This window comes from Oenanthe melanoleuca, chromosome 1 (genome assembly GCF_029582105.1).
Source record: "Oenanthe melanoleuca isolate GR-GAL-2019-014 chromosome 1, OMel1.0, whole genome shotgun sequence".
Lineage (NCBI taxonomy): Eukaryota > Metazoa > Chordata > Aves > Passeriformes > Muscicapidae > Oenanthe > Oenanthe melanoleuca.
This window is the reverse complement of record NC_079333.1, coordinates 81,392,227-81,409,754: the sequence shown is the minus strand read 5'-3', so window position 1 is coordinate 81,409,754 and position 17,528 is coordinate 81,392,227. Positions and strand designations below refer to the sequence as shown.

At 35.8% G+C, this 17,528-nt stretch overlaps 1 protein-coding gene across 1 annotated transcript in view; it reads left to right on the top strand.

Annotated features, from left to right (window-relative positions):
• The window catches only part of VWA3B (von Willebrand factor A domain containing 3B), a 62,523-nt gene that overhangs the window by 21,985 nt on the left and 23,010 nt on the right, over positions 1 to 17,528 (top strand). The window contains 9 exon segments of the mRNA XM_056497236.1: positions 4,496 to 4,612; positions 6,147 to 6,343; positions 6,953 to 7,107; positions 8,911 to 9,049; positions 9,739 to 9,870; positions 13,316 to 13,414; positions 14,407 to 14,589; positions 15,981 to 16,108; positions 17,183 to 17,289. Coding sequence (XP_056353211.1) covers positions 4,496 to 4,612; positions 6,147 to 6,343; positions 6,953 to 7,107; positions 8,911 to 9,049; positions 9,739 to 9,870; positions 13,316 to 13,414; positions 14,407 to 14,589; positions 15,981 to 16,108; positions 17,183 to 17,289 — 1,257 coding nt within the window.

The following is a 17,528-nucleotide window of genomic DNA, read 5'->3' as shown; positions in this document are numbered from 1 at the left end:
GTTCTCCCCTATTTTGCATCTTGAGCAGACTTTTAGAAAGCAAGTGTGAGAAACTGAGAAGTTTGAATTTCTTTACACTCATTTTGAGTGGGTGCTTGAGATCAAAACAGGTGTAAATCATTAAAGAATTAGGGTCCTTATGCTGGCAGTCTGAGATTTATTTATGGCAGAGAAATGCTTTTACATAAAGCCTAATTTCACCAATGTGATAATATCTCCTCATCCAGCACTAATTTTCCTGTTAGCACTTCTGCCTACATTCTTTTTGCAGTTTATTCATCTGCGAAAAGCTGTGGAATTAAGCAAGCTTGTTATGTAGTTAAAATTATAAGTGGGAAGGAGGTGACAAGTAGGAACTTGAAGACATAGAGGGCAAAGAATGGCGGAAGCTGTGGAGAAAAGATGTCTTTCTGGAAAAGGGCATATTTGTGTCTTCTGCTTGGAGTAGCAGGGCAATAAGTGCTACATAGGGCTTGAAAAGCAATGGTGCTTTGAACTAGATCCTGAAATGAATAAAGGGTCCTCCTTGGCTGACATAGAAACAATAAATTTCTGTGTAGTGGTTTCTGTGTGGTGGAATAGATAAACTGGCATGTGTACAGAAAATGCAAATGGACTGAAATCAAGATTTTACTGGTGTGTTAAATCCAAACAGGGAAGTGTCTGACCTCCTTGTGGACAGTATAAGGCTGTGTTCTTAGGTGTGCTTGATTTTTCACATTTAGGGAAATTTGATAGGGAATATTTCAGGTTGTTGTGTGTAAAAAGGGGAAGCGTAAGAATGTCATTCTCCTGTATGACACTGAAGTCAATGAACTCTGCACTGTTTATGTACACTGACATGGGAAAGATTGAACCCTCCCTTTGGAGAGCCAGGATAATACTGAAGAGTAGCTACTTTACCTAGAAGCTGTAGCAAAGATCATTGCCTCTGCTTTTTTCTTGTGTGCTTTATCTAGTCTCAGCAGCCTAACCTTGGCCTGGCAAATCTCTTTGCTAATGTGTAAAGAGTGATGCAGATAGCTGTTCTGTGATACTGCATGGATTACAAAGTTCATTTGCTTTGTCCATTTGCCCAGTGGAAAAGGGGAAGGATTGGGCTACAGTGAGTTTCAATGCTGTTTGACCTGGCAGGTATGCAGGTAAAAGCTGTGGACTACCCTCTTAAGCGTCTTTGTGCCTTCATTCATCCCCCTCTAAGTGGAGATTTTAAAAATCAATGCTTAAGGGTATATTGCTGTGTTCTGCTGCCACGTGGAGGCTGAGAAAGGCACTGGCAGTGAAGAAAATCAACTTCCCCATCTTCCCTTGCCAGCAAATTAATTTTCAAATAGATATTTCATTGTATTTGGATTAACTTGCTTCCACAGTTTAAGTCAGATACTCAGACAAGTAAGAAATGCATCTGTTTTCCATTATTTGCTTTTTCAAATTTTCAAATTTTCCTGTTTCAAAGATATTATAGATATTTTGCATATTTTGTAGGCTTTTTTAATATTATACATGTTTTTTTTTTTTCACTAGCAATATGGAAATCAAATAGGTTACAGTGACTTGTCAAACAGGATGAATTTGTTTATGGGGAGGTACATGTGGAAAAGCTGCTTCTTTAGAGATTGTCTGCCAGTTAAATAACTGGGAAATGGAAATGAGTTTCCTTGTACATGTGCAAGTGTGGTTGTGTTTTTGCTTAGGTCTGCCATCTTGCTTCTCAATTCACGGCTGTCAGCAAAATGCTTCTGCCCCTTGCCACAGGCTGTCCCCGCAACTTACCTCAGCCTCTTCCTCTTTTCTAGGGCCTCCCTTCTCCAGAGCAGAAAGGCCTTTACCTGCAGGCAGGGCACTCCTGGAACTTTACCCAGGGTGAGGTGCTCTGCAGGGTCAGAATGGCTGACCTGGGGAGAGCCCAGGGGAGCTGGTGGCGCTTGGCGCAGGCTGGAGACGGGCAGCAGGGTGTTCAGGCCGGTCCCCTCGTGTGTGACTGGTGGCCACCCTCCTGCCATTGCAGTGGGGTGGGTTTTGAATCAGAGCTGGGGGGGTCCTTAGAGGTCTGGCTGTTACACTGCAACCCAGAGTGGCTGGGAAGGTGCTTTATGGTGGGAGGAACCAGGAGAGCCCTTTGTCTTCCTGGGAGAAGTAATTTTTTAAGACAAGATTGTTCCTGGAACTTGGGTGCCTGAATGTTTACAAGAGACAGTGGCTTGGAGTGGCTGTGAACTACACCCTCCAGAGGGGTGACTTTTTTTGCTTGTTGGTCCCAAAAAAATGGCACATCTGAGGTGTGAGCAGAGGGAGTTTAAACCAAAGTGAGGCTCATGCTTTCTTGGTCATTTACAAGAGATGTGCTTTGAGGGATGGGCCACAGCTGAGAGCCACATCTGGAAGATACTATGCCTTGCATGTGTATGTATGTTTTGATTTTGGGGGTTCAGTTTTGAAAGACACAGGGGTTTTTTTTTGTCACTCCTCCTTAGCTGTAAGGGTAAAGGGACCAAAGTAGAGGTGCAGCAGAGTTACCCTGTATAGAGAGAGAAAGCTGCTGTGGATATCACTGCTTGCAAATTTCTCTCCCAGTTGAATCCAGGAAAAATGTTGTTGGAAAAAAGGGTTCTAATCAACTGAAATTTCACAGTGTGCAGTTCTTGGTGCTTGCGGTTGTCCTGTATAGCAAGTGACATCAAACATACTTGCTTTGAAAAGGCATGCAGTTTTACTTTGCTGTGCTACAAACATAAATGACAAAAAAATACCTTCTCATGTAATACCAATTAATTCCATCTACCTTAATGGGGACAGTAACAATAATCCTTTTAAACTGATGAGTTCATAGCATCAATTTTAGGGGAAATGAAGCAACACAATTATATAAATGTTATTGTTTTAGAGGTAGTTGAAGTGTGCATATTTCTTTCAATATTTTCAAACATTAAAAATATTCATAAAATTAAATTTTGGATAACAGCAATTGACAGCTTTTGGAGGATATCCAGATTTAGTTGGAGACAGCACCATTGGAATTGCATTCTGAACAGCCTTAAACTTAGGACTAAGTTCATGCATGGTGTGAACGCATGTGATTGCATTTCTGGGGAGAGATTGCTTAAAAAACAAAAGTTGAATTCTTTCTGAAATATTTGAAGAGAATATCTTTCTTAATCAATCTTAACAGACTGAGATTACAGACTGAGGGTTTTTTCCTCCCTTTTGTGTTTTATGTTGTGGAATGATCTGCCTTACTTCTGAAGCTTTTTGTGATTTAGGAAATGTTGATCTTTGTCCTAATGGCTGCAACAGATGTTTTGAAATGCAGGAAGGTCCCAGGAGATGGCAGTGTACAATAACACAATTCAAAATATTTCTTGGAAACTGAAAGCATTTCACAATCAAAACTGAGCTCTTATTTTTATAACATTATTATTATTATTATTATTATTATTATTATTATTATTATTATTTCCAAGAAAGTTTATCAAAGAACTGGCAGCCTACTTTAGTAGACAATTTTGCATATCTTATCTTTCATACAGTGAACCATCATTGCATATTAGCTGAACCACTGGATGATAAGATAGTTTGCCTTGTTCAGCATTTTTATGTGCAATTCATTAATAGGTTGTGATCTGCAATAGTTTGTAACCTGTATTTGTGGTTAGGAAAGCTGATGATTCAATTTCTTTTACATCTTTGCTGTAACACTGCACACAGTTTCTCTGCATTGTTCTATATTGCAATTTAAACTCTGAGAGGAACATAATTTAACACATTTTTAATAGCAATCCTGCTGCTTAGGTATACAAGATGTCTCAATTTTAGTAGTTTCTTTTATGAAATAAATAAATATATTTATTATTTTCATCAAGAAAGACATATCTGTTGAAATTAAGGAAACCTTGTCTCACTTTCAGCTTTGGATCTTTCTAATTTTTTTTTTAATATAGCCTGGTAGTATTTTTTTCTTTTTGTAACATTTGTTTATGACTGTTTAGAATTGTTAGGATAAAAATAAATTTATCTTTAGCAAAATTTCATCAGATAGTCATCAGGGAAAGAAGATTTATATGAAATTAATTACGTACTTTAGGAAATGGAAAGAGTCAAAAATGTCTTCTCTTTAAAATGTCAAAACTAGGTTTACTATTTGTACCCAGTTTTGCAATGAAGTCAAGGGGGAAACAAGTGAATTTCATTGTAGATTTTCCTTATTATTTTCTGAGAGTGCTAAAATATGTTTGCTTCCATTGTGGGAACAATCTGTGGCCAGCTTTGGAGGTTAGTTCCAACATAATAAGCACCTCTCACATCCTGGAGCCAGGTTTGAGCCCTTTTTTAAGTCTGTCAGAAAACACTTGTCATTGCAATGGACCTCAAGAAAAAAAGGTTATATGGCAAGATCTGGGTATACCAAGGACTTTGTTGTGATTGAGGAGTTACAAAAAGCGGGAATTGAATAAAAATGTATAAAAATTTGAAGTTCTATTTATTATTTCTCTTGCAGTAGCTGGTGTCTGTGAAGATGTGTTTTTGATCTGGAAGGAGCTGGAAGAAGCCAGAAGTACAGTGAGACAAGTTCAGAAAATCTTAACAGAATCTGACTGGCCTGCTTCTCAAGACGGTATCATTTCTGTTTCTTTCAAGACAGCATTATATTAATTATCAATATCTTTTTGTGAACAATTTTGATTGCACATCACTTTGGGCATGATTTTCTCAAAGATGTCTGTGTGCCAGGTGTAGCACCTATATGTCTATATAGCACCTATAATTGTTGTCTAACTTAGGATTGCTTAAAATTTTCCAATACAAATCTCTGTTTACTATGGCTTAAACTTGCTAAACTTTAACAGCTCAGGCTGAAACACACCATTTTTAGTTTACCAGTGACAAGGTTTAGAAGTTACTTGGATTTTAGGATATGGAAATTATTTGGGGATTTTTTTGTTACCTCTTCCTGTCTGCCTGAATCAGTAAATCATCCATTTTTTCTGCACATCTAGGGAAATACCTCATCCCTCTCCTATCACAGTCTTCTTGGGATAGCCTCCAACCTGGTAGCTCGTTCATTACATGTAAAAGGAAGAAGCAGAGGGGTTGCATTTTTGTCAAGGGTGGAGATCTGAAAACAATTCAGAATAAGCACTCTGGAGATAGAAGCATAGCTGGTTTCTGAAGATCTGTTCTGGAAGGCTTTAACAAGGGACAGTGAGAAGCTACTCAGTCCTGCAAAAATGGAGATGCTCTATGTAAAGCGTGTGGAAGAAAGAAAACAATTTTCTTTTCAAAATTGTGTGAGCACATTTGTGACACTTGTTGTTCTAAGGAGCACAAGCAATCATAAAGCAAAAGTTTCCACATGAACAGACTGATCTCTGTGTGTGTAAGAGCAGTAGATGTCTCCAGAGGTTTATTTACAGGCTCAGGATCTCACTACTGTGGTCATTGTAGCTGCATCTAAACTGAGTAGACATTTTTACCACCTTGGTCCACCAAAATTGAAGTGTTATGATACCCTGCTATGGGACCCACTGCCTTGTCGTTTGGTTTAGGTGTGGTTTTTTGGGATAGTGAGGAGAGAGTCCTGTATCCTGTTATTTTGTCTGTATTTATCTGTACTGGTGTCCAGACATGTGCAGTGCCCTACCTTAAGATAGTCCTTAGAAAATTTGTAAAACCATATGACATTGTAGTTTGCCTTTTACTTTACTTTTTGTCTCCAAAAAGATTAATGTTAACCAGTGGTCTTGACTGTGTTTTCAATTATATATTTTGTTGTTTCATTTTCTCAAATGATTCCCCTTGAAGTTAGACATCTTATTCAGGAATGCTTTCTGGCGTTTTGTAATTCAACTATTAAGAAAATTCCTTTTGTATGTTGATCTTCCATTATTTGTTGTCTTTGCTCCCCATCTTCTGGTGTTTTTTTTTTCCTAGTTACAAAAGAATTCGTTGCAGCGAGTTGCCTGATAAGAAAAAGCCCTACAGCCAAAATGTAGACTATTACAAATCACTCAGAAATATCTTTTCACTCCAGTGCTGTCAGAGCAAGTTTGAAAATTTTAGTTCCAGGATCAGAGTCTGTTTTTGAAAACAGCTTGTCCAAAATGAACCGTGTTATACAGGAGATGTTGTTTGTTTATTTTCTTTATTAGCAAACAAAGATGATCATCCATTACCAAAACATATATCTGACAACTATTTGACTTCTGAGAAGTGGTTGCAGAAGTATGGCTTGAAAGCTCAGAAGCTCATGCTGTACGATGCACTTGCTGATTGTGTTTTTCGCCATATAGATGGGCATGTTGACATAAAAACTAAACCAGAGAATGAATGTTCACAAACTGATGCTGTGAGTATTAATTTTCCCTCATGTCCTGTGAGTTATTTGGTTTTTTTCTTTTAAAGCTTGAAAACTTGGTTGATGGATAAATTTATGATTTGGTGTATGGCATCGTTGTTTTGTAGTTTTCGTTAAAATCAGATTATTAATTATTGAGACATAGAAGAAGAATGTCTCAAAGCTTTTTGAGAATGACTACTTTAAGGACTCCTTGCTGGTTCACATAAAATCTAAAAGGAAGAATCAGGTCTGGCTTAAGCACTACTTGGTTTTCTTTGTATTTCTGTAGGGTGGGGCAAAGATTTCTTATTATCTTTGGAGGATGTGTTAGTCTCAGCTGCTGCAGTGTCTTCCAGTTTCTTAAGAAAATTTGGATTAGTTTGTCTTATATTTGTTTTTGTCAAGCTTTATCATTGCACTGTTTGGTAAGCTTCTGGTTTTTGCTAGCTGCAAGAACAAAACTAATTTCTATTGAATCTTTCTAGAAGCAAATTCTGTGACCACCATATCCCATTTTCATGTGTGATAAGCATGTACCTTTGAAGTTTGTTCCCCAAATATGAAAAACATTGAAAAATAATAAGTTTTCTACATGAAAAGTGCTTTTCTTTGTTATAGGAGACAAAGAGGAAGGTAATTCATGCAAGATACTGTGACAAATTTGTACATACCCTCTGGAAAGATGGATCTGTAGTTCATGTATATGTTACTACAGAGAAGTATAAGCAGTATGAAGAGAAAATGAGGACAGCTCTCAGACAAGTGGAAGGAAGGTTTGTGTTCTTTCACATAAAATCAGTTTGATCACTTTGCATGAGCGTTGAAAAGTTTGACGTTTACTGTCATAATAAGTTGAAGTGGCTGGTAAACTGACAGCAGCAGTACTAAGCCAGAAGTCTATTTTAATCAGAATCTTGTATGTTGGATTTCTTACTAGCCATAGAAGAAAACTGATGAAAGTTTTGAACTTTTGTTCTCCTTCTGAAACACAGGTGTGCAAGTCAGTTTGCACATTTTTGAATTACTGCTAGAAGTGCCAAAAAGTATTGGGACTATAAAGTGGCAGAGAACTGCAAGAATCATCAATAAAACTTAGTTAACAGATATAGGTATATATATATATATATATATATATATATAGGTATATACATCCTATGTACCTAGGATCCCTTGTGACACCAAGAAGTACAGCTTGGCACATGCCTGTACTGATAGTCATTATCTGCCCTTTTTGCAATTTTGCCTTGAAGACAAGTTTGAACAGTTTGGATCAGAGTCAAGGCATGAGCTATTAAGTAATGCACACAATCAGAAGTTCACTTCTCAAACTAGCTGCCTAATTTACATTTCTGCAGCCATATGGACACTTGGGTTTTGTATGACATCTACAAAATAATAGGCAGTCTAAGGAAAACATATTGTAGAACAGAAAAAATAAATGTTGCCCTCTGATTTGTATGTTAGGACAACAAGATGCCTCTTTAAAAAAAGCAGGATATGAACTTCCATTTTATTGGTGAATTTTTCTTTTTATTGCTCCTTTCCTGTCAAAAATATAACAGCCTGATTATATTTGGCAAGGTCAAACAGAATTTTGTTATTCCTTCCAGTTCATCTTACTGTATTTAGGATAACATTTACATACTGTCAAAGGAAAATTTGAGATAAGCAGTTTTGGTGAGTATGTATTTTTGAAATCCAAGTCAAGATTAAGGGCTTGCTGTTTTAAATGTTTCATCTAAATGTTAAAAGTCTTGGTAGACTTCATCAAACACTTTGGGTGAAATAACTAATGACAGAATAGCTATCAGTAGCTGCTGTAGCAATATCCTTACATTTCCATTATGTAATTTTTTTCTGAAACCTTTTGTGGAGATGAGTATTTTTCCCAGGGCCATGATGTTCCATGTGTTAAATGTCTCTGTTTCAGTGTAGATGAGTATTTTATAACTCTCAAGGGAAATCAGATTTGGACTTGTTGCAGCCATTACTGAGGAAATGTTCTTGTGCAGAGCAGTATGTATGAATGTATTTAACTGGCAGGCACACTCCAGTCCTGTTTAAAATGTAAATCTAACTCTCTGTTTAAGGCTCAAGATCCACAAACCATTGAAGCATCTGTGTTATATTAAGACTCTTCGAAGTGCTTAAGTTCTTTGGAGAAGAGGTTCTCAAGTGGTTTCCTGAGAAGGGAGGCATAGTAGTATAGGCTTAAATGATTTACTGAGATGAGTCTGGAAAACAGATACAGGAACCATAGTTATAGTTCCTTCCACATTGGATTTCCCAGCCCAAACTACCTGCTAACTGACTTCTTAAAGGTGCTGCATTGTTTTGTCTTTTTTTTTGTCTGTCCCCAGATTTCTATTGAAATAAAAAAAACTAAAAATATCTTGTGACCTTATGTAGGGACAGGAGACTGATTCATCAAGGGCTTCTGACAATAGTTACTAACAGGTATCCAGGGAAAGAAAGTACGAAGTAAGCAGTGACAAAAAGATCCTACCTTTCAGATTCTAATACACAGAATTCCAAAGATGTTACAGAACAGGTTTTGATATTTTTTTCTCCCCCAGAATTAAGTGGCTTCAACAAGGAAGCAGAGGGCTTTTTGGGAATGTGTTTGAAGATGATATCTATATTCTTATTGATATATCCCAGTCTATGAACAACAAGCTGCCAGTAGTGAAGGAAAAAATATTTCAGCTAATGCAGGTATGATAAAGGGATGACTCTGAAGGCTGAGGAGCATTTTAGAGCAAACTGATCTTTTCAGGATGGTTGTTACTGTACTTTTTTTTTTAAAAGGCTTTTTAAAAACAGCAACTTCATAAAAATATTTAGATTTTTCTTCATGTGCTCATTTTTTAGTTAAGAATTTATATTTTCCCCTCATTTATACAACTATTTGAAAAAAAATAGAGAAAATATTAAAAATTAAAAAGGATTAAGTAGTTCTTTCCCTCAAGCCACCTCCCTTCTAAAAAAAATAAAAACAAGCGAACAGAAAAATAAAAAAACAACAAAAAATCCCAAACTAAAAACAAGCTATGCAATGAAACACCTTTTGGCATTTTCATTTTTACTTTTAAGCAGTGTCATCCAATTCCATTGGCTTGTTGTGATTTGTAATGTGTGTTCTAGATTCACTTTTATACTTCTGCAATAGAGAGTGTAGAACATTTTGAACTTCCATGCATCTTAGAGTGACTTAGAACTTTGCAAAGGGACTGGCAAAGTGCAGGATTACCTCAAAAGCTGAGTATTAGGAGACACACCTAAGACAGGATTTGTCTTGTCTTAGAAATCTATAATGGTGCCACCTAAGCTTACGTTAGTATTTCAGAGACATGATTAATTTTTCCTTTTAATAGCAGGTAAAATTCAGATGCTGTCTCTTGCAGGAACAACTGAGGCACAAGAAGAGATTTAACTTTGTGAAATTTAGTGCCCAAGCAGTGGCATGGCAAGAGAAACTCGCTGAAGTTAATGAGGAAAATTTGCAAGATGCTTGGCTTTGGATAAAAGGGCTTGAGGTAATATGGCAGCTAATTATTAGAAAGGGTGCTTGTTCAAAGTTGAGTGTGTTTCTCCACTTTCTGTATGACTGGGGTGATTTTGCATATACAAGTATTTGACTTGAGTAAGCTGTAGACAATATAGATGATGAATAAAATTAAGTAGATCTGAATACTATGTGTTTGTCAGCTGTAACAATCTTTAACAATGGGCCTGTCTATAAAATCATATTAATTCAACTTACAGCGTGCTATGCTTGGTAGCCACAATGTGAGCATTGGCCAATTTGAATTCCATAGGAATCATGTCATTGCTCAGACCCTGTGTTTAAATTTGTCATTCTTGCTGCAGGACTGCTGCATGGATGAGAGGTGTTGCTGGCTAACTTACAGCTCAGAGGTGATGCAGGAGACCAAAGCCAGAAAACTGGAGAAACTTTTCTAGTCCCTTTTGATGGATAGAAAGCTAACTTTAGGTGCCATGGAAACATGAGAACATACTCAGACCAAACTTCTATCTATTCTCTCTCTGACAGCGGCCAAATCTTAGTGTTTTTCCCTGAAACAAAGCAGAACTCCTTATAGTCAGTCACAGCCATCCACCAAATTGTAATTATCAGCTTTAGGACCACTTAATGTGTAAAATATGGACCAGCAATGTTATGAACACAGGACTAAAAATCAGTAATACAAAGGTATAGATACATCCCACATTGTATTTTCTAGCACAAACCTGCATGTTCATGTAATAAAACTCCTTAGCATTATGACAGTTTTTCCTCAAATTTTTCTGAACACTTGTAACTTGCTGCCCTCCTTGAGGCTTGAAAACTTGTCGCTGTTGAAGTAATGTATGTTGTACAGCATCATGCAAGTTCAATAATACTTTGAACTACCATATTTTGATCTGGTATATGCATTAGTGAATGGCCTTTTCAATCATTCATAAAAGTTTGAATTCTTGATTATAAATTTCATTCTAAGTTCAGATTTAGATGGCTAAAATGGAATAGAAAGGCACAAGAACAGTTTATTTTCTTTCAGGGATGATATCTGCTGCTGACCTTGTAGCCTCTTTTAAGCATTGCACACATAAGTCTGAGATCAAAAAGCTGGCTTTACAGTGAACCTGAAATGAACAGAGGGTTGCTCTGGGATATTATTCAGAGTAGATCCTTTGATCCCATTTTATGCTCTGCGGTCCTAAGATTATGAATAAGTAAGCTGAGTTATAAACAGTAACTAACTGCTCCTTAAAAATTCTTACAACTTTTAAAATTTTGGTGGTAGTACTGTCATATAGTTGAAATATGTCATTGTTTAAACACTGATAAAACTAGAGTTTATTTGTAACAATAGCAATTGAGAAACCTAAAATTAACAGCTTTTACCATAAGGTACAGGGTTATTTTCTGCACATCGTCAGCATCCACCCTATGTTCCCATGATGTGAAAAGACATGAAAAAAACTGTTTTGTTTTAAATCAGTTTGACCAATTTACACATGATAATGAGTGATGTGTCTAAAACTTTTTAATTACTAAAAACATCAGGAGTTTTAGATAAATTTAACAGCTTAGGCTGGTTATTTCTTATGAGTGGGTACTGGTAAGGATTGCTTGTGAATTAGAAGATATGATAATTAAGTAGATGAGCTATCACGTTGCCTGCCCCATCCACTCTTATGTAGCCATACAGAGTAACTCAAAGAATGTAACTTCTGTTCCATTTCACCTGATTTCCTTTGCCCTTTTTAGTAGAACGGGTTGCTGGTGGGAAGAACTGGAAGAAATTTTAACACAGTTCATAGGTCTGAAGGAAGAGTGCTATCTCTTAGCATATTTTTTCATGTATGAGTCAATGTTAGATATTTGTATTTATCTTCTGTAAAGCATTATATACGTGGATTCTGAATCTCTTCTTACACTACTACAATCTTCACTGCCCTCCAGAGCAGTACTCAGGTACTCAAGTACTCAAGCATGAAACAGACTCTTATATTTTTTGAGGTTTTGCTTTGTTTCCATTAAAAGACTAAGACTTGATAAAATAATTTTTCTTACTGGTAAACCTTACATGTACCTTTAGTTTGGAAGATTTTGTACACAATGTTTCATAGGTTGACAGTTGAAGACATAAAATGTAGGGCTTAGGTTCCTAAGCCATGAAATGCATTTCACTGAATTTAGTGTAAAAAGAAGAAAAACAGATCATGATCACTAAGTGTTGTAGGTAATAAACGAATCAAACCGAATTAAAAGGTTAAATTGGCAAATTTTATTTTCGCGACCGAAAATACGGTCCTGGAAAGCCACAACCGGAAAAAACATACCGAGCCCGGGGTCGGAATTGGGTGAACACACGATGTTACCCAGCCTCTATCGCACTGGGTTCCCCTGGTGTTCACGTCGCTGTCTTGGTTGGCCTCTTTTTTATACTGTTTTTCATAGCCTGGAGCGGGACAGTCCTTTGTTTCTTTCAAATTCAGCTCTGGTGTCCACACAAGACAAAGTCCTTCCTGCTCCTTGACGAGATTTTGTGTCCGTTGTGTACTGCTTTTAGGTGGTTGATATCATCTTTACGGGGACCAGAGTCGGGGAATGCAGTCCTGGTGATGGGTTTTTCGGGAAATGCTGTTCTCCTGTGAGTTTCCAGGCTTCCCCAGGAGATAGGTGCTTATCGGTAGCAGTCCGATCTGTAGATATGTTAATTTACCTAGTTCTGAGGCAATCACTGCCTTTTCCTGTGGCTCGTTTATTTTGCAGACTTATTTTATACAAAACATGAATTACAATATGGTATATATATATATCACACTAAGTATGTGAATGACATAGGAAAAGTGCTAGTATTACTCCAGTGGAAATTTTTAGTGAGCAGAGCAGTATTTTGCTTGGCATGTTTTGTTGCTATAGCTAAGCTTTTTGTGCTAAAATATAAATGATACTTACATTAATTTGTGAAGGGGTAGATGGGAGAGAATCTGGAAAAATATATTTGGAAAACCAAGAACTCCTTTACCAGTTTTGGAGAAATAAAATTGTGCAACTCTTTTGAACAATTTTTTAACTCTTTGGTTGAGTAAAATATGTGTTTCAAGGGAGTGTGATGAGTTAGCAAGCAGATGCATCAGTGGTAAAAATGAAGAGAATGCATCTTTTGTCTTACATCTTCCTATCTGTTTATAGTGATTGCTTTTTCTTATACAACTCTGATTGCTGTTGCCAGTGTTTTGTGCCAGCATACATAAGCACTGAATACCAATCTGATATCAGTTTATGTTACTTTGACACTTGCTTAGCTTTTGTTAGCTACATAACATAAACATTTTCACCATTTTTAGTCATTTTGGTTCTGTATTATCCCTTGAATCAGTATACTGTCATTATGAATCTAAGAACCGAGGCAAAGAACTATTAGTATTTATAGCTGTTTCTTTGCTTTTTTCTCTTTGGTTTCTTAGGCTGGAAGTTCCACAAATACACTCAAAGCTCTCCAGATTGCTCTTGCTGATACTGATACTCAGGCTATTTATCTCTTGACTGATGGGAGACCTGACCAGGTATTTCAAAATACAGAAAACAGAAAATGCAGAAAAGAGGTGTCAGCAGTTGAAATTGTGAGATGAATGTCACACCTGCAGTGCTGAGTCTTGTGGAGTCTTTTGGATATTTATTGGAGTTGTTTGACAGTTTTTCTAGCTAAGAGCATAAATTAATATTTTACCAAACAATAATTTGGCTTCACGTACACTTATTCATATTTTTAATACTTTTAAGTTCAAAATTAATGAATAAGTAATTTATTTTTATCTTGTTAATATATATCTTTTATACCTTTTTAACAGCTGAAGAAAGGAAATGACTGATATTGCCTTTAACTATTAAAGTTCAACCAATACAAAAATTATATTGCAAACATTGCTTCACTTGTCAAGATTTTTGAGTATTTTGAAAAACTGAAATGTTATCCAAATATAGAGAACAGAGTCAATATATTTTTTTTTATGAGATACTTCATCAATTTTGGAGATGGTATATCTATGTTTTCACCTAATTTTTATTTCTTTATGGGAGGAGGAAACTAGCTTTCCTATTTTCTCGACCTCTACTTTGTTTCCTGGTATTGAATCAACATTTCTTTGAACTAATTTAGTTTTTTAGAAAGATCCAACTTATATACTTCCAAAAATATTTTTATATATATCCAGTGATACTAAACACTAATGTAGTAGTTTAATTTCCTAAACATAAGTAATTTTCTTTTAAAACTTCAGAAAGTTTTAAAAACAAAGAAACAAAGAATACTGATTATATTACAATTTATATAATGTGCCTTAATGCATTTATCAGTCTTTCAAAATCAGTTTTAAATTAGCTCATTTAGCTGATTTCTAATTGAAATAGCAATCTGTATAAAGTGAATACTTTTAACTGATCTATATCCATCTCTGAGCAATGGAATGACTGATTAAATTTTTACGAGTTCTCCATGTTTTAATAAATATGTTTCTAGATGCCACATTTTTAACATAAGGGTTTTCTTGATTTTCAGCCTCCCCATATAATTTTGGCTGAAATCCAACTTCACTGTAAAATTCCCATCCATACTGTATCCTTCAACTGTGATGATATAGAAGCCAATAAATTTTTGTATGAACTATCTACTAAAACGGAGGGACGGTTTCATTATTACAACATTTATTGGAGTGATCCTGATACCACAGGATTTATTGTTGTGAGTATCTGAAAATAAATATATTTGCTGCTTCACGCTATTTTGAACAGCCATATGACTTGCATTATTGTGATTTCATATTACAATAGATTACTAAAAAAGAGAGGGTTAGTCCTAGCTAGATTTGATGTGATATAAGGCAATAATATGATTATTTTGCTTGTGAAATTTTTCTAGACCACAACAAAAAAGGTTAAATATAATGCAAAGTACTTTTGTAGTGCTGTTGTTGCAAACACATTCTCCCTCTCCTGTTGCTCTGCCACTTGAAAACTAAAACCTAAAAGTACATGTAGACCAAATCAGCTCTGGAAGAAACACATGATCTCTGCTGTTTCAGAAATAAGTTACTGTTTAAAATTAAAATATGGTTTGTATCCTGTTAATAAATAAGAGAATGCAGAGCTGGATTTGAATGATAATGAGTCTATGGATTTTTTTACAAGCTTGTTCTACAGTAGCTGCTTGGGAGAGATCTATAAGGAGTAAAATATCTAGAATAGCAATCATCTATCAAGTGTGACTACGCAGCTCAACAATCCCCAACAGGAAATTCCTGAATAGACTAATAGAAACACCCGTTTGAAACATATCCTTGTTTTTAATTAAAATTGCCAATCAGCGAATTGGTTGCATAGATTTTAGAAAAAGTTGTAGTTGAACCATGAGAACAAGCAGTAACAAGACAGTACCGGGAAATTTGAATTTTACAGACACCAATTAGAAGGAAGATGCAAAATAATCCAACTCTTGAAAAATGTCAGAGTACTGGGGAATTTCAGTGGTTCTGCTGGTGTGGACTGTATGACACTGCTCATGTTGGAAAAATGAGGCCCAGAGTCTGTGTTGTACAGCTCCAGACTTGGAGATGGGAGCCTGTGTCCCTGTGGGAGCTGTAAAGGGAACATCATTGGAATTTCCTTCCTGTTTCCTCCTCTATCCTAAATGATTCCTAGTCAGTTCCAATATTTACTTGAAGAATATGTTTTTTGCTTTCCTGGGCCTGGGATAGTATGTGATACAGTTGAGATCTGTAGAATGACAGGCAGTCCCTTTTAATTACGTATCTTGTATTGTATCTTATTTATTTCCTTACTTATTTTCTTGCTTGCTTGAGATGAATGGAGCTAGTGATCTTATTACCTTATTCAGGAATACAGCTGTTCATATCTCAAGAAGTAACTGGCTAGTTAGGGAATGCTTGCCATTTTCCTAGAAGGAAGAATAATCTGAAAGGCTCTAATGCCAAGCACAAGAGCCTACCTGAAAAAGTATACAAAATTTGGAAGCTGTCCTAAGTCAGTTCCTGTCAGAACATGCATCATTTCAGTTCAGAAATGAAACATATTTTGGAGTAACTGTACTAAAACATTTGATTTTCTTGTTTTTAGAATAAAGACATACATCTTTTAAAAAGAGAAATTGATCAAGGAGAGAAGGATCTAGAGAAAGCGAAGAACTTTCATGAGAAAAGTCTGATGATGAACTCTTATAATAAAGAAAATTATCCAGAGAATAAGTATGTCTTCATTCTGTTATCATGTTAATAATAGGTGGGAACTATCTCTTACATTTCTTCTTTTTAAAAGAAGAGTTGTTGCTTTCTTACTCTTGAGGTTTTTATAACAGCCAAGGTAATGGAAAGGAAAAATCTGGAAAAATTTACTAAAGCTGCGATGCCTGAAACAAAATTATTGGAAATATACCAAGAGTCTCACATATTATGAATAATTAAAGCAAAGAGGGGAAATTATTTTTTTGCCTCCAACACATGGAAAAATTGGTCCCCCTGACCTAGAGAATTAATGAAAAATTATTGTCATCTAAGTAGATCTGGCTTGATACCTCATGACTAAACGGCTACTCATTGGAATAGGCTGATCGATACATAAATTATGTACAAATTATGTATTTATTTGTGCAGTGATAGTAAAAAACATTAAAAATGCATTAAAAGGAATCAGATTTTTAAGACAGAAATCTATTTAAAACAGTAAAGGGATGAAAATAAAGTAAAAATTTTTAAAAGTGGACAGTGATGTGTTATGATTTCACGTGTGAAAGGGCAGGTAGGACGTCCAGTATGAAAAAAAATTTAAGTGTTTATTTCAGAATTTGCATATTTCTTTTTTTTATTAATGCTGGGACATAAATACGTATGTGTGTGTATATATGTGCGTATGTAGCAGATATTTTCATTGCTGATGCTACCTACTTAGCCCTGGGATTTGAAGTAGCTATTCCAGAGCATTCTGTTTTTATTAAAAGTATATGAGGGTGTTACCTTAAAAGTAATAAACATCTTTTAAATAGACTAAGAAATTACATTTCAATAATTAAAAAACCTAATAATATTTTAACCACCTTTGAACTCCCCTTTGAAATGCATATTGGTATAACAAAAAAATATTTTGTACTGTTTGAAGCATTTGAAATCAGTGTTTAAATTGCTAGAAAGCTTTAGCTTAGCATTTTTTAAGCTGGTGTTATATATTTGCAGTAATTTCTTCTTGTCACTTATAAACAGTAATCACAAGCAGACACACACACTGTGTGTATCCAAACACATGTAAGAGCTGAGTAATTCTCTTAGGAGTAGGCCATGCTGTGCTTCAGAAGAGCCATCAGTGCCATCACATGAGCAAACTGGGCAAAGCACTGCTGCCAGTCCAGCCCGAAGAAAGAAAGCATTATATGCAGGTAAGACTCAAATGAGCTATAATTGTCAGCAGAATTCATTCACTAACTTGAAATGATTCTGTTGCAAAGCAAAAATCATCCCTCAGTTTGTGAACAAATTAAGTGTTTGCTGACTCAAGTAATCATTATTTTGAAAATCTAAACTTCTTTTCATCTCTACTTTTCAGCCATCCTACTCATTTGACCCAACCAGATTAACAAATGTCTGCTCATTCGTGCTTTGTCACAGGCCTTGCCAT